This window comes from Somniosus microcephalus, chromosome 13, assembly GCF_052327205.1.
Source record: "Somniosus microcephalus isolate GS21.2 chromosome 13, FLI_Smic_1.0, whole genome shotgun sequence".
Taxonomy (NCBI): domain Eukaryota; kingdom Metazoa; phylum Chordata; class Chondrichthyes; order Squaliformes; family Somniosidae; genus Somniosus; species Somniosus microcephalus.
The window spans coordinates 159,574,303-159,596,815 of record NC_140999.1 but is presented as its reverse complement, the minus strand read 5'-3'; the positions used below and the strand labels follow the sequence as shown (position 1 = coordinate 159,596,815).

The 22,513-nt window shown below is 41.5% G+C and overlaps 1 protein-coding gene across 3 annotated transcripts in view; it reads left to right on the top strand.

Moving 5' to 3' along the window:
* The first annotated feature begins 272 nt into the window (after window positions 1-272).
* LOC147108709 (YTH domain-containing family protein 1-like) overlaps window positions 273-22,513 on the top strand; it is a 40,922-nt gene continuing 18,681 nt past the window's right edge. The window contains exons 1-3 of one of the 3 annotated variants that reach the window (XR_015080633.1): window positions 273-716; window positions 947-971; window positions 1,612-1,691. Coding sequence is in view for 2 of the 3 variants with exons in the window: in XM_086005454.1 (XP_085861580.1) it covers window positions 690-716; window positions 947-971; window positions 1,612-1,691 (132 nt within the window). In the remaining variant the exon portion in view is untranslated. The remainder of the gene's footprint in view (window positions 717-946; window positions 972-1,611; window positions 1,692-22,513) is intronic. The other 2 variants (XM_086005454.1, XM_086005453.1) reach the window with 2 other exon arrangements.

Here is a 22,513-nt window from a genome sequence, read left to right as displayed (position 1 = left end):
ACAGAAGATGACCAAAAGCTTGGTCAAAGAGGTAGGTTTTAAGGAGCATCTTAAAGGAGGAAACAGAGGTGGAGAGGTTTAGGCAGGGAATTCCAGAGCTTGGGGCCTAGGCAACAGAAGGCACGGCCGCCAAAGGTTAATCGATTATAATCAGGGATACTCAAAAGGGCAGATTAAAGCAGCGCAGATATCTTGGGGGGGGGGGGTTATGGGGCGTTATTTTCCATGTAACTCACTCTTAAAAGAGCAGAAATCCGTGCGATTAAATAAGAATTGTGACCATTCTCAATCCGGCAATCTCGGTGACAGAGCTGGGAGATTTGCAGCGCTAACTCCAGCGAAATCCTTCCCTGCAGGGCGAGGGGGAGAGAAGGACCCAGCGAGTGGAAGCCACGCTCGCCGCCATTTAGTCGCCCGGCTTGGCCTGTGCAATACGTCATCAGTTGTGGCGGGCTGCTCTTCCTCCCCCCGCCCGCGTCACTGCGCCGAATGCGGACTACGTCATCGGATCCTGAGTATGGTCGCCATTGGGTTAAACGTCTGAGAAATCCGGACGAGCAGCCAAGTTGCGAGGGGGGAGAAACCGCGGCCTCTCAGCGACTCGCCCGCCCCGAGCTCCAGCACCCCGATAACCCCCTTCAGAGACCGAGTCTGCAGCCGAACCGGGTGCAAGTGGCGATTAATGAAGTATGTCTGCCACAAGCGTTGACCCTCAGGTAGGCAGGGCCGGCAAGCGGCCGATTCTTTGTTGTTTCCCCCGCCTCTCTCCTCTCTCACCCCCTCCGCCGGCTGCTTCACCGGGGGAGGCTCGAGGGGTTTGTTCTTCTATTGACCGAGGCCGTGGTTCCTTTTGGCAAATCTGCATTAACACTTTTTTCTCTTTTTTTTTTGCTTCCCGTTTGCTGCTGCTGCTGCTGTGGTGCGTCCGCCTGGTGGCCCTTAACAGAGAGCGAAAGGACAAGAGAATAAAGGTAAGGGGGAGGCCCGGGGCTGTTGCAGACGGTTTTAAAATAACGTAAAGTTGCCATAAGTGGCTTTTATTTTATCTCCTGAGTGCCGGTCAAGCGAGATCCGCTTCTCTTTTCCTTCCACCCCCTTTGCGATCTAGGGGCCGCGGCAACGTTGGGAGTAAATGTGGCGGAAATGCTCGCTAAAGTTGGGAGTTAAGGCCAAGTTTCCCCTCGGATCGTGGGATCGGCCTCCTCTCGGTTTAGGATGATTTGTAATAAGGAGACGTCATATGTTTCTGCTTTGCAGTTGCCTCCTTTTGTCCAGAAGAGCAATTGTGTGAGGCGAGTTTATTTTCACTCGTTTGTATAAATGCGAGTTATTTTCTTCCCCTATTTAACAATAATTTAACCTAAAGTCATCTTCAGCGTGTTGAAATTTAACACAATGCAACTTTTGAAAACAAAAAATGCTGGAAATACGCTGGTAACCCGAAATGTTAACTTATTCTCTTTTACAGATGTCAACTGATCTGTATGTTTGTAGCGTTTTCTGGGTTTTTTTGCTTTAGATTTCCAACATTTGTAGGTTTTTTTTATAATTGCATTTTTTGAAAATTTGTGGATATTATACAGACGTTTACTAGGGTGTTTTATTTTGCAGTGCAAAATGGTTCGCTGCATCAAAAGGATACAGTGCATGACAATGATTTTGAGCCATACCTAAGTAGCCAGTCTAACCAGGTGAGTCAATAGCTATTTTATCTTTAGATCTCTGATGGGCACAGCATAATCTGCCAAGCCCAACTATAATAAGTGGGAAGGCCATAAATATAATTTTTTAATTCTTTGGGAGGTAAGTGGATGCAGTTTAACAAATTATATAATCTATACACATTGAACTTTGTAAAGGTGTTGATTCACTCTAAGGAACAAAACATTGCTGTTACATATGTTTTATGGGCCTTAGAATCATAGAATGGTTACAGTTGAAAGCCGTGATTGAATCTGCCTCCACCACCCTTTCAGGCAGTGCATTCTAGATCTTAACTACTCGCTGCATCAAAAAGTTTTTTCTTGCGTCGCCTTTGGTTCTTTTACCAATCACCATAAATCTGTGTCCTCCGGTTCTCGACCCCTCTGCCAATGGGAACAATTTCCCTCTATCTACAGATAGAGCCTTGTTACAGATCTGGAACGATAATATTTACAGTAGTGACTTCAGTAGGATAGACCTTTTTAAAGCTTACTTATTTGGAGATGTGTATTGTTGGGACATAAGCAGATCCACAGTGATGTGCTATTATAAATGTTACGTAAATTTTTTACATTTATTGATTACATATTTAGCCAAAAATTTCACATTACAAAAAATGCTTTAAATTCAGTGCCAATTGTGTTTCCTATTTCTAACAATATTAATCATAACAACAACTTGTATTTATATAGCGTCTGTAACGTTGTAAAATGTCCCAAGGCACTTTCTAGGAGCCTTATCAAACAAAATTTGACACTGAGCCACATAAGGAGATATTAGGGCAGATGTTATTTGAAACCAGGTAATTATTATTTGGTATACAGTAGATCCTTTTTTAAAACAATTAAAACAATCTCCCAGACCAAAAGTTCTGAGAAACTGCACACTTCAATTTTTCTTTATTATTGAAAAGTAATACTATTAATTAATATTGATAGAAACATAGAAGATAGGAGTAGGCCATTCGGCCCCTTGAGCCTACTCCGCCATTCAATGAGATCATGGCTGATCATCCAAACTCAGTACTCTGTCCCTGCCTTCTCCCCATATCCCTTTAGCCTTAAGAAATATATCTAACTCCTTCTTGAATATATTTAATGAATTGGCCTCAACTGCCTTCTGTGGTAGAGAATTCCACAGGTTCACCACTCTCTGGGTGAAGAAATTCCTCCTCATCTCGGAGCTAAATGCCTTACCCCTTATCTTTAGACTGTGACCCCTGGTTCTCGACTCCCCCGCCATCGAGAACATCCTTCCTGCATCTAGTCTGTCCAGTCCTGTTAGAATTTTATAAGTTTCAATGAGATCCCCTCTCATTCTTCTAAACTCCAGTGAGTATAAGCCCAATCAATCCAATCTCTCCTCATATATGTCATTCCTGCCATCCCAGGTATCAGTCTGGTGAATCTTCGCTGCACTCCCTCCATGGCAATAACATTCTTCCTCAGATAAGGCGACCAAAACTGCATACAATGTGACAGATCAAATTGGGAGCTAATTACATGTCTTGTAACGAATATCCATCTTTTTTCATGCTGCCATATGCAGTTTCACACTCCTTTTAAAGAAGCTGTGTGTTTGTGGGGCAAGATGATCAAACTTCTGTGGGATCAATTTCCTAGATTCTATATTGAGAGCATTTTCATGTGGCATTTTCTGCAAAGTTTAAAAAAAAAATTGCAGATTTAATGTTTGAAAGTGGAACCACTAACAGGTGAAATAGTTCATCATGATTGGCTGAAGAGCTGGTATTAATTCCTGTTACAATCTGACCTTTTGTATGCAATCCAGCCAATATTCGAAGTGGTTATGTCCTGTTACTATGATGAACTCATGGTTTCCCTTTATTATGACATACAGCCATTTGCATTTGTGCTATTATTAACAATAGATGAGTGGGCAAAACGATCTGATACTGTTTTATCATTTTTCTTTGTGACTAATTGAATATTGTTGATCTCTGCACTGGATGTACTTGCAATAGAAGCTTGAGGTCTACTGAAGTGACTTACTGTGTAAGAGTATGCTGTTTCTATCACTGGGTGTACACACAATTGACGACCTGAAAATGGCCTGTCAGTTCACCCACTATTAAATTTCAGTTACTGTTTAGAGGGCACCTAATCAGAAATCTCAGTAATAACCACCCTGTTTCTGACTCGTCAATAAGTTGTAATACACCTGTCCACAAAAAGATCTTGAGTTCACTCTCTGCTTTTATTTTCGCCCCTTCCCTGCTCTTGCCAAGGTACAGTTCCTCAAGTACTTCACCAAGTAGCCAGCATTCATGTTTGAGCCTTGACGTTTGGCAGGCTACTTGGCCCCAGGGGAATCGCAGCCTGCCTCAATTCTGTCCTTGTCCAGCATCCTCACGCATGCACTTCCAGCAGGTGTCATTTGATAGCGATCAAAATTGGGAGCCTTCTTTGATTTTTTTCCCCCTCCCTATCTCAGGACACTGAGACCAATTACAGTGCACCTGCCACCACATTGGCTATGATCAGCTAACTCAACATAGATTAAATATCAAACGGGGACCTTCCTGGTTCATATGACTCAACTGATGATTTGCTGTGCCATTGGGGGAGCTGCTGTCTGCAGTAAGCCTCTTTTGTACTATTTTTAATTTGATGAGTGTGTTTGGATTAAATTGTTCAAATTTGTATTTAATTATAATGAAATGTTTTAAGAAATAGGTTGCAGTTAAATTCAGTCTACTCAAAGGAATTTAATAAATGTGCCGTTTGACTTGATGTCTAAAGTACTTATTGTTGCTTAGCTCAAGTCACTCCCATTATTGGATGCAATACATGGCTTAAATTTTTAAAAAAGTTTTTCATGTTAACTTATCCTAAATGTTGCCCAAGTTAACTGAAAGTTGTACGCAGTTAACCAAGCATTGAATTTCCTTAATATTCAAAATACATTTTTGATTGTTTAGTGTACATGCATAAATAATTTTAAACATTCAACTGCTGAATATTAGAGCAAAATAACAAACTTACTATTCTAGGACAGTTTAATAATTCTGAATGAAAATCTTACTGTTAAACATAGCCCTCAAACGAGTAAAAGATTTCATCTTTAATGTCTCTGTCTGGTGCATTTTGGTAGGAAGAATAAAGAGGCCATATACTCCTTGGGAAATGAGAGTCTAAATGAGGTAGGGGATCTAGGGGTATAGATACACAAATCATTACATGTACCGGTGCAGGTTAATAAGGCCATTAAAAAAGCAAACCAAGCATGGGTTCATTTCTAGACAGATATAATTGAAAAGCAGAGAAGTTGTGTTAAACTTGTATCGAACCTTGGTGAGACCACAGTTGGAGTACTGTGCACAGTTCTGGTCTCCATATTATAAAAAGGATATAGAGACACTGGAGAAAGTGCAAAAAAGATTTACAAGGATGATACCAGAACTGAGAGGTTATACCTATCAGGAAAGATTGAACAGGCTGGGGTGCTTTACTCTAGAAAAGAGAAGGCTGAAGGGTGACCTGATCTAGGCCTTTAAGATTATGAAAGGATTTGACAGGGTAGACGTAGAGAAAATGTTTCTACTTGTGGAGGAGACCAAAACTAGGGGCATAAATGTAAGAAAGTCACTAATAAATCCAATAGGCAATTCAGGAGAAACTTCTTTACCCAGAGAGTGCTTAGAATGTGGAACATGGAGTAGTTGAGGTGAATAGCAAAGATGCATTTCAGGGGAAGCTAGATAAACACATGAGGGAGGAAGGAATAAAAGGTTATGCTGATGGGGTTAAATGAAGAAGGGTGGGAGGAGGTTCATGTGGAGCATGGACGAGTTGGGCCGAATGGCCTGTTTCTGTGCTGTACATTCTATGTAATTCTATTTCCTTTCTTTGCTTGAACGCTGCTGGTAACTACTTGAAATAAGCAACATTAATTCCTGTGTTTACTTTTATGCAACTAGGAAAAATCTTAGATCTCTAAATAGGAGGTGTATTCTACCTCGTTATTACCATTTGCACTGACTGCGCATCATTAGAACTTTCCACAACTTCCATTTTTCTCATGTTTTGGAATGAAAAATATACTGCCACCCTCCATTTATAAAAAAAAAAAAAAAAAATTAAATAAGGGGTGTAACATCAATGAAAATCCTATTGTCTGGTATAACGTAAAGTGCACCCAAAAAAAGTCAAAGTTGAAAACAATTGGTAAATATTTTAAGCTAGTTCATAGTTTACAGCTTTCAACATATAGGAGATTTATGTTCATTCCGTGAAGACTCAACTCAAAAGACACCAAAAATTGTGGTGTCTGAGCATTTCCTTTAGCTTGCCTCACTTAATCTTTTACAGAAGTGGTGTTTTTCTCTGTATCACTGTAGTAATCTGATCAACTATGTCAGCAACATTAGAATAATCTGACACAAAATAGGAAAGTGTTAATCTATCATACTTTCTTGTTGAAAAGATGTTCTAGTTAGTCACAATTAAAATAGGTTATTAAGTATTCACATTTTAATATAAATGTTTTAATTTAAAAAAACTGAATTGCATCATGTATACTGAGCCTGAATCTCCCTTTTCAGCCAAGTATTCTAATTCTGTTAATAGAACAGTGAACAGACGGCCATTACATTTTGATTGTTGAGTGTCTATTTCCTGTTTACTGTGAGGTACGAATAGTGTTTAAAAATTTACTAAAATTCAACCCATGATGGTAGCAAAACAAACTTTTTACAGTAATAAACATTTTTAGAACATTTTCCTAAAATAGTGGGGTAAGTCAACACCTTTTATTAGTTTGAATAATTGAGTTGTAGCCTTTGGAAAATTATGCTGTAAATTGTGGCAGCAGCCTTGGAATATTATTCGACCATCATCGCTTGTCGAGAGGACTGATATATTAAACCTGAAAATCTCTTTCAGGGAATCTCCTTGTGTCCGGTATATGTGGAACTCTGAAGTTTGTTTGAAGTAGTAAATTAAATATTTCAAAAATAGTTTAATTGCACATTTTGGGCATATGCAGTCTATCAATGGGATTAATATTTAATTCAAGAAATTAAATTTGTAGCAAAATGTGTTTGTAAAAGAATTGTAATCATAAACCAGAAACTGGATGTTTAATGTTTGTAAGTGCTGAAGATCCTGTTGACCCTAACTATCTTCAGCTACTTTATCAATGACCTCTTCTGTCTTAACGACAGAAGTGGGGATGTTTGCTAATGGTTGTACAGTGTTGAGTTCCATTTGCAATTCCTCAGATAATGAAGCAGTCCATCCCTGCATGCAGCAAGACCTGGGCAACATCCAGCCTTGGGCTGATAAGTGGCAAGTAGCATTTGTGCCACACAAGTGGCAGACTATGACTATCTCTAACAAGAGAGAGCCTAACCACTTCTTGAATTCAATGGCATTGGCATTAGCATCACCATCAACATCCTGGGGGTTACCATTGACCAGAAACTCAGCTGTACCAGCCACAAATGCTGTGGCTACTAGAGCAGATCAAAGTATGGGTATTCTGTGATGAGTGGTTCACCTGACTCCCCAAAGCCTTTATACCACCTGCACAGTGCAAGTCAGAATTGTGATTGAATACTCTCCACTTGCCTTAATGGGTGCAGCTACAATCACACTTGAGATGCTCAACACCATCCAGGGTACTTAAGGAAGTGGCCTAGAAATAGTAGATGCATTGCTGGTCATCTTCCAGAACTTGATAGACTCTGGAACAGTACCCATGGATTGGAGGGTAGCTAATGTTACCCCACTATTCAAAAAAGGTGGCAGAGAAAAAGCAGGGAATTATAGACCGGTAAGCCTGACATCGGTAGTGGGGAAAATGCTAGAGTCCATTATAAAAGATGTAATAGCAGAGCACTTGGAAAGCAGTGACAGGATCGGACAAAGTCAACATGGATTTATAAAAGGTAAATCATGCTTGACTAATCTACTGGAATTTTTTTGAGGATGTAACTGGTAAAATAGATAAGGGAGAACCAGTGGATGTGGTATATTTGGACTTTCAGAAGGCTTTCGATAAGGTCCCGCATAAGAGATTAGCGTGCAAAATTAAGGCACATGGGATTGGGGGCAAGGTATTGACTTGGATAGAGAACTGGTTGGCGGACAGAAAGCAAAGAGTTGGAATAAACGGGCCGTTTTCCGAGTGGCAGGCAGTGACTAGTGGGGTACCACAAGGATCGGTCCTAGGACCCCAGCTGTTCACAATATATATTAATGATCTGGACGAGGGAATTGGATGTAATATCTCCAGATTTGCAGACGACACAAAGCTGGGTGGGAGGGTATGCTGTGAGGAGGATGTCATGAAACTCCAGTACGATTTAGACAGGTTAGGTGATTGGGCAGAAACATGGCAAATGCACTATAATGTGGATAAATGTGAGGTTATCCGCTTTGGTGGCAAAAACAGGAAGGCAGATTATTATTTGAATGGCAATAGATTGGGAGAAGGGGAAGTGCAAAGAGACCTGGGTGTTCTTGTGCACCAGTCGCTGAAGGTAAGCATGCAGGTGCAGCAGGCGGTTAAGAAGGCAAATGGTATGTTGGCCTTCGTAGCAAGAGGGTTCGAGTACAGGAACAAGGATGTCTTGCTACAGTTGTACCGGGCCTTGGTGAGACCGCACCTTGAGTATTGTGTGCAGTTTTGGTCGCCTTACCTGAGGAAGGACGTTCTTGCCATGGAAGGAGTGCAGCGAAGATTCACCAGGCTGATACCTGGGATGGCAGGAATGACGTATGAGGAGAGATTGTGTCGATTGGGCTTATACTCACTGGAGTTAAGAAGATTGAGAGGGGATCTCATAGAATTTCATAGGTTTCGGTCAGGCCTGGACAGATTAGATGCTGGAAGGATGTTCCCGATGGTCGGGGAGTCCAGAACCAGGGGTCATAGTCTAAGGATAAGGGGTAGGACATTTAGGACTGAAATGAAGAGGAATTTCTTCACCCAGAGAGTGGTGAACCTGTGGAATTCTCTGCCACAGAGGGCGGTGGAGGCCAGTTCATTAAATATATTCAAGAAAGAGTTGGATATATTTCTTAAGGCTAAAGGGATCAAGGGATATGGGGAGAAGGCAGGGACAGGGTACTGAATTTGAATGATCAGCCATGATCTCATTGAATGGCGGAGCAGGCTCAAAATGCCGAATGGCCTACTCCTGCTCCTATCTTCTATGTTTCTATGTAGGACAAAGTAGCCAGCATGATCAGCATTTCAGCCACTTGTCTAAATATTCACCCACACCACCACTGGCATACCGTGGTTGCAGTGTGTACTACGTACAGAATGCATGCAGCAACTCATAATCTGCGACCTCTGCCACCTAGAAGGACAAGGCAGCAGATGTATGGGAACACCGTCACCTCCAAGTTCCCCTCTAAGTCACATACCATCATGAGTTAGATATATATTGCTGGTCCTTCATAGTCACTGGGACAAAATCCTGGAACTTCCGTATTGTGTGAGCACCATCACTACATGGATGGCAGCAGTTCAAAAAGGCGGCTCACCGCCACCTTCTCGAGCAAGGGATGGGCAATAAATGCCGACTATGGCAGAGACACCCACGTCCCAAGAATTAATTCCTTCCTCCCTCCCTCCCTCAAGTTCAAATAGTCAACCTTTCCTCTCTCAAACCAAACTTTAAAAACACTTTTTAAAAAATTAATTATTTTTAGTAGAATTGTTTGCTCAGATCAGTTGGCTTTTAGCTGGTTTGAGAGATATCAACACTGCAGTGGCCTGGACAACTTCAGTATTTGTATCTGGGATTTCTAATGAGCATGTCATCCATTTTACCCAAATGGGGGAGGTATGAAAGTAGCATTCAATTGGTATCCATGTCGCATGCCATGATAATTTAAGAAAGTGTACCACTGAAATTGGTCACCGCACCATTGATGCAACTTAAAATATCTGTGACTAACGCAAGCAGTTTGCATTTTGCAGCTGTGCCCACTGTGAAGCCATTGCTGCATGACATAGTCCTCATAGTGCTTAACCTGATATCTAAAGGCAAAACTTGTAATGTAAAATGTGATAAATAATGGTGTTGGCCAATCGAACCTTCCACTGAAATCTTTGTGCATTCTTACTGTCAATTTACTAATTACCATAGATTTTAGGTCTTGTCTTTAAGATTTAATGGTTACTTTCATTTTAATTGGAAGCTGGCAAGAACAGAACTATAACTACTATTGCAAACTAGGTTAACATGTTATAATATACAGATTTAACACATGGTGCAGAGTACGTTATAAGGTCGTAATATATCTTGGGGTATAAATAGATTGCTGCCTAAACCACGAGGCATAGCCAGGAGTGATGTATTGATATAAACTGAACCCCAGATCATGTATCTGCCTATTCTCCCTAAGTTTCCATTTAACTTTATATTTATAAAAAAAAAAAATTAAAAAAAAATTTGCTGACCTGATTTTCTGTGTGTAATTTTCCATTCTAGTATTTACATTGTGAGGTAGAAATTTGGTACACTGATAAATTTTCAGGTATGAGATATAGATCTGAAATCATTGAGTCCCTCACCCAAGTGGAGAGACAGAATAGACAACCTCAGTATCAGGATGTTCTGTTTCTTAGCAACCCACAAACATTGGCCAGGAATTTCCTCATAATTTTTGGCTCAACAATGGTGTAACAGTCGCGTAGTACTGGGTTTTTCCAAAGGAAATTTGTGTGTAACTGTGCTAGTTTTAAGCCAAAACCTCACTACGTGCGAATTTCCTTAATCATTTGTGCTGCTCCCAAGTTACATCAGCCAAAATTCCACTTAGCTCATTAACATGGCCCCATCTTCATGCAAAAAACCAAAGTATTCGAGTATCCTGCATTTTCACATATTCTGAACAGGCATAAATTTACGCCCAAAATTTTAGGTGCAGGAGGATCCAAAATCACCTGGTGTTTTATCGTGGTTTTTTTTCTCTCCTTGCTGAGACCTACAGTGTATGTTCCAAATCTTTGACTGCTTCTTTAATGGTATCAGAATCTGTCTCACTAAGAAGAGAAAAGCTTCCGCGATTGCCTTTTCTTAAACGTGCTGTGCTTAATGTGCATAAGTGATGATTTAAAACTTTAATTTTCATAACATCAATATGGTAAAGAGAGATAGAAGAGGAAAATAATATATGTTCTGTGCTTACCTCGGGCCCTGATTTATGCTGTTTCCGGCATAAGCTAAGGAGATTCTCGGGAAATTTTGAGCCAAGTTGCCGTCTGCAAGCTAAGTATAGAAACCGTTGTAAATTTCTTGAAGTTGGATCAAGTAAATTCCAGCCCATTGCCTCGAGATCTATGGGTTCCAAGTAGCTGTTCGTATGTGTGTTTGGAAGTCTTAATCTGGACTGGTGTGGCTGATTATTGAGTTGTGGGGAGGGTTTATAAAGTCTAACTATGGTGACTTGTAAAAGATTTATTTTGCTAAGAGTTCTTAACTGGATGCAGTTTGAGAGTAGTATTGCAGTTCTATGCTGTGTGAAGGACATGAGCAAATACATTCCAGCAGGAAATCTCCCTCAACATAGGTTGTGATTTTGAATCACAAGGTTGGAAGGCACATTTTGCAAGAAAATTTACAGGTTAGTTGATGTATATTATGAATATTCTGATGAGGCTGCGCTTTCTTGCCTTGCAATATAGTAACACCAAACTACTGAGTACAGAATTTGTTTAGCATTTTTCATCTTGTTGCATGCTCTACGGATCGCCATGCATGGTTCTACTTGCAAGGGAAGGGGCTAGTTGTCTATTATGTTCAAACTGCACATTTAATGGTAGTATCTATCTTTGACTTTAATAAACTGCTCTAGTTTCATTTGCATGATATATGACTGTGTTAAAAGCCTGTAGTTGTAGTACAGCCTTTTAACATTCTACCAGACATCTTTTATCCTACCTTCATAGCATTGCTATGGAGTGAGTGACTACATTGAGTTTAATAAATCATTTAAATTCTCTATAGAACCTGGTTAAAATAAAATTGTTTCCCATTGGTAACTTTTCAGTTTGTGCACCATTAAGTGATAGTAGGCAGAGCAATTGTTGCTAACTGCTGCAACAAGAAAGTAACAGTATCTGGATAATGGTTTTATAATGAGTATAAATTGGAAATTACTGAAGAATGTAGATTTATAAATTGCACTGGAGTAAAATTCCACTTCCATATTTATGAAGCAGAGGTGTACTTTAAACAACAACAACTTGCATTTGTATAGCGTCTTTAACATAGTAAAACATCCCAAAAGCAGATTTCTTGATTGTAATCCAAGAAAACTGTGACATTTCAGAGTTGGTGACGAGAAGCAGAATTCATTGCATGTACGAAGTAGTGAACAACCCAGTATTCCACTGTAATATGCCACAATAATCAGTGATTAACAAAGTTGTACTGCATTTGGTGTAATAATTGTAATCTATTTTTATTAATCATCTTTTCATCTGCACAAGGATTAGGTCTGTCAGTCACCATTACTTTGAGTTTAACTATGAAGAACTTAATTCTAAGTGCATTGATTTAAAAAAAAAAGTGAATATCATAATATTGATATTGATATTTGAGAAACACACCTAGCTATCTTGAGATTAATGTTGGGTTATTAGATGCCTTGATTGCATTACTACATAGTAGTTTCTCTTGTATGTTTACTGAGTGGCAATTGTGCTGTTTATGACAGCTGTTACGAGATTCTGTAAAAGTCTCCAAATAGAAATTTGAAACTTTGCGCTATCGATGCTTAACTGAGAACACTGAGGTGGAGTCCTAGAATAGGTGTAGACTGGTTAAGTTGATTTAACACTTGTGAATGTATTGAATTTATTTTTCTCCTCCTCTTCCACCCCCCCCATTCCTTTTTTGTTGTCTGTCCCAGTAAGAAAGTAGTATGTGTACAACTTAATGTGCCTGTAATCTGGAATAAAAATAGAAATCTAAGAAGTACACAACATGTAGATTAGCGTCTGAAAGAGATGGGATAAATTTTTGGGTGTAACCCTTCTTTAGAAATCCTACAGCTTGTTGGTAATATTAGTTCACTTCTATAATTCTGATAGTTACAAATGGGGTTTGGAAAAACTGGTTGCCCACTTGGCCAGGGCACCAGATGAGTGGTATAGTAGTGAGGCTTGCCCAACTGGACAAGTTAATTCCCTTTCATTTGTAGCTGCGATTGCATTTTGTGGCCAAGCTCAATGCCATAAGACATTCTAGATAGCTTGCCCTGAAATGATATATATGAACAAAGACTTTGGTGCATTCCCTTCCATTAAGAAAAATGCAAACAGCATCAGTAGCAATTTTGCAGTTTGAAATGCTTAAGAGTATTACACTGGCAAAGAAGTTATTCAATGTAGTTTATATTTCAACTAGTATGGATACGTTGAAACATTCAAACCCCACATTCTTGTTTAGGTGCTGAAGCTGATAATTAATTAAACCCAGGTTAGTGCTTTTATGTTAGTCAGAGTTTTGCATTGGTAGAAAATGCTTTGTTTCTTTGTAGTAGCTTAAATAATGCTGCTTTTCTGCTACAGTGCAATGTATTTTAGCTCCTCGTGCAATTAAATTCATCCTGTTTTACTGGAGGGGGGTAGATTCTACATTGCTGACAGCAACAGATAAACAACTGCATGCGTGTAGTTGTTTGAAAATAATTTATTCACAGCTTCATCTTTGTTTGTTGGACATTGCTTGATGGCAGGAGAAGGTCAGTACTGGTCAGCATTTGGGAATCTGTGTTGCAGACCTGTAGGGTGGTCTGAGTACTCTGCTAGAAAAGTAGTGTCTGCTGTTGCTATCTCCTAAAGAGTTCGGGGGAAACCACATTTACACGCGAGCCATGGCATCTCCGAGCAGTGGCACTGAATCATTTAGCTTGCAGCGTGTTGCTAATATTAGGACTGTCACAGTGTAGCACTGTTAAGGCACCATTAAATACTGCATGTTAAAGGAAAATAAAAATCTTTTGAGGTTGGGGAGGAAGAGTACTTAGTATTTTCTCCATGTCTGTCTGAGGAAATTTAGAAAAATATTTTGAGTTTTTTTCTGGAAATGGAAGCCCTGAACCAGTCTACAGATCAATCACTACTGATTCATTCCTGTTTATCAGAAGTGGTGTTATGCTGGCTTGGTTTGTTACAGCTTGCAGTTGCACAGATGTATAGATGGCAAATCTTGACTGGTGTTTTGCTTTTTAATTGAGATTAAGACAGCACTATTTATTTTAATTAAAATCTTGTGAAACTTTCACTGATTATGTACTTTTTCTTGGGGGGTGGGGGGTTTACCTCCCCCCCCCCCCCCCAAAAAAAAAAACCCTAAATAAACCCCATCCCAATTATGTAAGTGGAAGAGCTGATTAAACTTCAGTGTACATAAGGAGACTTGTGTATACTTCTGTGCAGAAAATCTAATTATTTAGTTAGGGTGGCATTTAAAATTTGTATATAGAATGATATTTGGCTAAAAGGATATGAAGAAAACTTAAAATGTTGGCTTTTTTTCACTGGAACAGGGAAGGTTAGGAGGGATCTCATGCAGGTTTTCAAGATTCATGGTGTTTTGAGAGGACAAATAATGAAGGATTGTTTCCATTGATTGGTGAATCAGTAGTGGTCATAAACTCGGTACAATCATTATAATAAAGTTTCCCACAGCATTATTGGGACATGGCACAAGTAGCTCTGTAACTTCATTTTAAAGGGAATTCAACTCTGCTGCCCATGTCACCAAGTCCCGTTCGCCCATCACTCCTGTGTTCGCTACCCTACATCGGTTAAGCAATGCCTTGATTTTTAAAATTTTCCTCCCTGTTTTCAAATCGCTCCATGGCCTCACCCCTCCCTATCTCTGTAACCTACAACTCTCCAAAGATATCTGTGCTCCTACAATGCTGGCCTCTTGCGCATCCCCGATTTTAATCGCTCCACCATTGGTGGCCGTGCCTTCAGCTGCCAAGGCCCTAAGCTCGGAATTCCCTCCCTAAACCTCTCCACTGCTCTACCTCTCTTTCCTCCTTTAAGACGCTCCTTAAAATCTACCTCTTTGACCAAGCTTTTGGTCATCTGCCCATATATCTTATGTGGCTCAATTTTGTTTGATAACGCTCCTGTGAAGCGCCTTGGGACGTTTTACTATGTTAAAGGCACTAATTAATTACAAGTTGTTGTTGGAATTGGATAGTTATTTTGAATTTTTTTTTTTAAAGATGCTGGGATGGGCTGGGAAATGAGAATACAATAGCTAGCTTCAGTTAAAGTGCTAGCCCCAGCACAGGCGTATTGGGCCGAATGGTTTCCCTCCTGTGTTGTGATTTCTATGATTCTATAATAGAAACAATTCTGTTGCTTGTTTTTCCAAATAATGTGTGCCTGTCTAAAAAATAATATGAAATGTCATAATGTCTGAAAGCATTTCTGTTGTTGAAAATCAGTATTTAAACTATAATTTGCTGGCAATTACTTCCTGTCTGGTCATTTATTTAGTTCAAAAATAGAATGTTGATGAATTCAATTGTATTACCTCAGACCACCTAAACCAAGTACTCCATCAACACAATGCATAATGCAGAAATACTGATTTCATTGGTGTCAGTCTAGACAGAACACTTCATGCCAATGCAGACTGATCACTCAGTTATGCTGCAAATTTTGCATTGACACAATATGGTTTTTGCATCACATCAATGCAAAAACTGCAGTGTAACTGGGGAGTGAAGTTGGCAATCTGTTGGTCACTGAATTCTAGCAAGTCATACGAAACCATCCCGGAGATAGTCTTGCACCAACTTCAGAGCATAGATACAACCTGTGAAAAAGAAACTTTGAAGAAATTGAACTGCCTGAGAACTTTTAACTTAATTTTAAACTATTTTAATGTAGCAACTGAATTGTTGCCACTTCACTGGTACTAAAAATGTAACTGCATTTGGATGCCAGTGAGCAGAGCTCTTGAGTATACTTCATTTGACCAACGAGCATTGTGGAACTTGTATATATATTTTTTTTATTCATTCATGGGATCTGGGCGTCGCTGGCAAGGCCAGCATTTATTGCCCATCCCTAATTGCCCTTGAGAAGGTGGTGGTGAGCCGCCACTGTAAACCACTGCAGTCTCTGAGGTGAAGCTACTCCCACAATGCTGTTGGGGAGGGAGTTCCAGGATTTTGAACCAGTGGCGATATATTTCCAAGTCAGGATGGTGTGTGACCTGGAGGGGAACTTGCAGGTGGTGGTTTTCTCATGCGCCTGCTGCCCTTGTCCTCCTAGGTGGTAGAGGTCGGGGGTTTGGGAGACACTGTCGAAGAAGCCTTGGCAAGTTGCTGCAGTGCATCTTGTAGATGGTACACACTGCAGCCACGGTACGCCGGTGGTGGAGGAAGTGAATGTTTAAGGTGGTGGATGGGGTGCCAATCAAGCGGGCTGCTTTGTCCTGGATTGTGTTGAACTTCTTGCATGTTGTTGGAGCTGCACTCATCCAGGCAAGTGGAGAGTATTCCATCACACTCCTGACTTGTGCCTTGTAGATGATGGAAAGGCTTTGGGGAGTCAGGAGGTGAGTCGCTTGCCGCAGAATACCCAGCCTCTGACTTGCTCTTGTTTCTGCAGTATTTATGTGGCTGGTCCAGTAATGCCTTTGATTGTCATGGGGAGGTAGCTGGACTCTCTCTTGTTGGAGATGGTCATTGCCTGCTACTTGTGTGGTGTGAATGTTACTTGCTACTTATCAGCCCAAGCCTGAATGTTGTCAAGGTCTTGCTGCATGTGGGCATGGACTGCTTCATTATCTGAGGAGCTTCTAATGGAATGGAACATTGTGCAATCATTTGCTAACATCTCCACTTCTGACCTTATGATGAAGGGAAGGTCATTGATGAAGCAGCTGAAGATGGTTGGGCCCAGGACGCTGTCCTGAGGAACCTCTGTAGAGATGTCCTGGGGCTGAGATGATTGGCCTCCAGCAACCACAAGCATCACACCCACAAGCATCTTCCTTTATGCTAGGTATGACTCCAGCCAGTGGAGAGTTTTTCCCCTGATTCCCATTGACTGTAATTTTACTTGGGCTCCTTGATGCCACACTCTGTCAAATGCTGCCTTGATGTCAATGGCAGTCACTCTCACCTCTAGAATTCAGCTCTTTTGTCCATGTTTGGACCAAGGCTGTAATGAGGTAGTGCTGTTGCCTTTGCTGTATCCTGTGCGCTCAGCCATTTCTTGATGACACATGGAGTGAATAGTATTGGCTGAAGACTGGCTTCTGTTATGGTGGGGACCTCAGGAGAAGGCCGAGAAGGATCATCCACTCGGCACTTCTGGCTGAAGATGGTTGCAAATGCTCCAGCCTTGTCTTTTGCACTCAAGTGCTGGACTCTATCACTGAGGATGGGGATGTTCATGGAGCCTCCTTCCCTGTTTAATTGTTCACCACCATTCATGATTTGATGCGGCAGGACTGCAGAACTTTGATCTGATCCGTTGGTTGTGGGATCACTTAGCTCTGTTTATAGCATGCTGCTTCCGCAGTTTAGCATGCATGTAGTCCCGCGTTGCAGCTTCACCGGGTTGATGCCTCATTTTTAGTTATGCCTGGTGCAATCCTGGTATGCTCTTCTACACTCCCCATGGAACCAGGGTTGATCCCTTGGCTTGATTGTAATGGTATAGTGAGGGATATGCCAGGCCACAAGGTTACAGATTGCGGTGGTATACAATCCTGCTGCTGATGGCCCACAGCGTCTTATGGATGCCCAGTTTTGAGCTGCTAGATCTGTTCTGAATCTATCCCATTTAGTACGCTGGTAGTGCCACACAGCACGCTGGAGGCTGTCCTCAGTGTGAAGATGGGACTTTGTCTCCACAAGGACTGTGCAGTGATCATTCCTGTTAGATCTGTGTGTTAATGGAGACATGGAATGCAGGAGTTGATTTAACAAGTGTTTACTGAACAAAGTCTGGAGGTGAACTAAACTACACAAGACGCTATACAGGCTTATATACCCGAGTGATCACTACTGGTACTACAGTACACAGGGGCTTCAAAAACATAGTTCCTCTTAAAGGTACATACACTACAATTCCTACCAATACAGTCATGGACAGATGCATCTGCAACAAGTAGGTTGGTGAGGACGAGGTCAAGTAGGTTTTTCCCTTGTGTTGGTTCTCTCACCACCTGTCGCAGGCCCAGGCTGGCAGTTATGTCCTTCAGGACTCTGCCAGCTCGGTCAGTAGTGGTGCTACCTAGCCACTCTTGGTGATGGACATTGAAGTCCCCGACCCAGAGTACATTTTGTGCCCTTGCTACCCTCAGTGCTTCTTCCAAGTTGTGTTCAACACGGAGGAGTACTGATTCATCATCTGAGAGAGGGTGGTAGGTGGTAATCAGTAGGAGGTTTACTTGCCCATTTTTAACTTGATGCCATGCGACTTCATGGTGTCTGGAGTCAATGTTGAGGACTCCCAGGGCCAATCCTTCCCAACTATACCACTGTGTCGCCATCTCTGGTGGGTCTGTTCTGCCGGTGGGACAGGACATACCCAGGGATGGTGATGGAGGTGTGTGGGACATTGGCTGAAAGGTATCATTCTGAGAGTATGACTGTCAGGCTGTTGCTTGACTAGTCTATGGGACAGCTCTCCCAATTCTGGCACTGTTCCCCAGATGTTAGTGAGGAGGACTTTGCAGTATTGACTGGGCTGGGTGTGCCTTTGCCGTATCTGAGTCCGGTGCCTAGGTCAATGCCGGGTGGCTTGCTCGGCCATTTCAGAGGGCAGTTAAAAGTCAACCATGTTGCTGTGGGTCTGGAGTCACATATAGGCCAGACCCGGTAAGGACGGCAGATTTCCTCCCCTAAAGGATGTTCGTGAACCAGTTGGGTTATTAGTAGTTTCATGGTCACCATTACTGATGCTAGCTTTTTATTCCAGATTTCTTTAATTCACTGAATTTAAATTCCACAGTTATTGTGATGGGATTTCATGTCTCGGATCATTATTCCAGGCCTCCTGATTACTAGTCCAGTAACATAACCACTATGCTTCCGTTCCCATGCTGCCTGTTTACACCACTCCAAAGTAGATTCTGGTTTCAAAACAGCACCTGCAATATAATAAGGACATTGCAAATATTGGATCCCAGACTTGAGACCAGTGGAAGCTTTGGCCTATGTTTGATTCTTGTTCAAGATTTAGTTGAAAGTGTTGAATAGTATGGAATTTAATCTTTTAATTTCTATTGGCCTAAAATACTTTTTTTTTAAATAATGGGAAGTTGTAGTTTCACATTTTAACATAGAAACATAGAAGATAGGAGCAGGAGTAGGCCATTCGGCCCCTCGAGCCTGCTCCGCCATTCAATGCGATCATGGCTGATCCTCCAAATTCAGTACCCTGTCCCTGCTTTCTCCCCATACCCCTTGATCCCTTTAGCCTTAAGAAATATATTCAACTCCTTCTTGAATATATTTAATGTATTGGCCTCTACTGCCTTCTGTGGTAGAGAATTCCACAGGTTCATCACTCTCTGGGTGAAGAAATTCCTCCTCATTTCTGTGCTAAATGGCCTACCCCTTATCCTTAGACTGTGACCCCTGGTTCTGGTCTCCCTGATCATCGGGAACATCCTTCCTGCATCTAGTCTGTCCAGTCCTGTCAGAATTTTATGAGTTTCAATAAGATCCCCTCTCATTCATTCTTCTAAACTCCAGCGAGTACAAGTCCAATCGACCCAATCTCTCCTCATACGTCATTCCTGCCATCCCAGGTATCAGCCTGGTGAATCTTCGCTGAACTCCTTCTATGGCAAGAACATCCTTCCTCAGATAAGGCGACCAAAACTGCACACAATACTCAGGATGTGGTCTCACCAAGGCCCTGTACAACTGCAGCAAGACATCCTTGTTCCTGTACTCAAACCCTCTCGCTACGAAGGCCAACATGCCATTTGCCTTCTTAACCGCCTGCTGCACCTGCATGCTTACCTTCAGCGACTGGTGCACAAGGACTCCCAGGTCTCGTTGCACTTCCCCTTCTCCCAATCTATTGCCATTCAGATAATCTGCCTTCCTGTTTTTGCCACCAAAGTGGATAACCTCGCATTTGTCCACGTTATATTGCATCTGCCATGCTTTTTCCCAATCACCCAACCTGTCCAAATCATCCTGGAGTTTCTCGGCATCCTCCTCACAGCACACACGCCCACCGAGCTTTGTGTCGTCTGCAAATTTGGAGATATTACATCTAGTTCCCTTGTCTAGATCATTAATATATATTGTGAATAGCTGGGGCCCAAGGACCGATCCCTGCGGTACCCCACTAGTCACTGCTTGCCACTCGGAAAAAGACCCGTTTATTCCAACTCTTTGCTTTCTGTCTGCCAACCAGTTCTCTATCCAAGTCAATACTTTGCCCCCAATCTCATGTGCCTTAACTTTACATGCTAATCTCTCATGCGGGACCTTATCAAAAGCCTTCTGAAAGTCTAAATACACCACATCCACTGGTTCTCCCTTATCTATTTTACCAGTTACATCCTCAAAAAATTCCAATAGATTAGTCAAGCACGATTTACCTTTTGTAAATCCATGTTGACTTTGTCCGATCCTGTCACTGTTTTCCAAGTGCTCTGCTATTACATCTTTTATAATGGACTCTAGCATTTTCCCCACTACCGATGTCAGGCTTACCGGTCTGTAATTCCCTGTTTTCTCTCTACCACCTTTTTTGAATAGTGGGGTAACATTAGCTACCCTCCAATCCATGGGTACTGTTCCAGATTCCATCGAATGCTGGAAGATGATCAGCAAAGCATCAACTATTTCTAGGGCCACTTCCTTAAGTACCCTAGGATGTAGATTATCAGGCCCTGGGGATTTATCGGCCTTCAATCCCATCAGTTTCCCTAACACCATTTCCCTACAAATACTGATTTCTTTCAGTTCCTCCCTTTCATCAGACCCTATGTTCCCCGACATCTCTGGGAGGTTATTTGTGCCCTCCTTTGTGAAGACAGAACCAAAATATGTATTTAATTGGTCTGCCATTTCTTTGTTCCCCATTATAAATTCCCCTGATTCTGACTGCAAGGGACCTATGTTTGACTTCACCAATCTTTTTCTCTTCACATATCTATAAAAGCTTTTAGTCAGTTTTATGTTCCCTGCAAGCTTACTCTCATATTATATTTTCCCCTTGTTGAATCCTAAACTGCTCCCAATCCACAGGTTTACTGCTTTTTCTGGCAAATTTATATGTCCTCTCCTTGGATCTTATGCTATCCCTAATTTCCCTTGTTAGCCACGGTTGAGTCACATTTTTTGTTTTATTTTTATGCCAAACTGGGATGAACAAATTCTGTAGTTCATCCATGCGGTCTTTGAATGTTTGCCATTGCCTAACCACTGTCAACCCTTTGAGTGACATTCCCCAATCAATCCTACCCAACGCGTGCCTCAGACCATCATAGTTTCCTTTATTTAAATTTAGGACCCTAGTCTCTGAGTCAACTACTTCATTCTCCATCTTAATGAAGAATTCGATCATATTATGATCGCTCCGACTCGAGGGGCTTCGTACAACAAGATTGTTAATTAATCCTTTCTCGTTACATAATACCCAGTCTAAGATGGCCTGATCTCTGGTTGGTTCCTCGACATATTGGTCCAGGAAACCATCCCTTAAACACTCCAGGAATTCCTCCTCCACAGTATTGTTACTAATTTGGTTAGCCCAATCTATATGTAGATTAAAGTCACCCATGATGACTGCTGTGCCCTTATTGCACGCTTCTCTAATTTCCCTTTTAATGCCATCCCCAATCTCCACATTACTGTTTGGAGGTCTATATACCACACCCACTAACGTTTTCTGCCCCTTGGTATTTCTCAGTTCTACCCATACAGATTCCACATCATCAGAGCTAATATCCTCCCTTACAATTGTGTTAATCTCTTCTTTAACCAGCGATGCTACCCCACCTCCCTTTTGTTTTTCCCTATCTTTCCTGAATATTGAATACCCCTGGATGTTGAGTTCCCAGCCTTGGCCACCCTGGAGCCATGTTTCCGTAATCCCAATCAAATCATATTCGTTTACCTCTATTTGCACAGCTAATTCATCCACCTTATTACGAATGCTCCTCGCATTAAGACACAAAGCCTTCAGGCTTGTTTTTTTTAACGCTCTTACGCCTATTAGAATTATTATTTACTGTGGCCATGTTTGATTTAAACCGTTGATTTCTCTGACAGCCAGTTTTGTTTTTCTCCTTCCTATCTTTTGCATTTATACTTGTTTCCCTTTCCTCTGTCCCCTTGCTCAGGTTCTCAACCCCCTGCCATTTTAGTTTAAACCCTGCCCCAGAGCACTAGCAAACACTCCCCCTAGGACATCAGTCCCGGCCCTGCCCAGGTGCAAACCGTCTGGTTTGAACTGGTCCCACCTCCCCCAGAACCAGTTCCAATGTCCCAGGAATTTGAATCCCTCCCCTTGCACCATTCCTCTAACCACGTATTCATCTGAAATATCCTTCTATTTCTACTCTGACTAGCACGTGGCACTGGTAGCAATCCTGAGATTACTACCTTTTGAGGTCCTATTTTTTAATTTACCTCCTAACTCCCTATATTCTGCTTTTAGGACCTCATCCCGCTTTTTACCTATATCGTTGGTACCTATATATGTACCACGACAACTGGCTGTTCACCCTCCCAAGATGTTCTGCAGCTTCTCTGAGACATCCTTGACCCGGTAGATAGGAACAGGTAGATAAGGTGGTTAAAAAGGCATA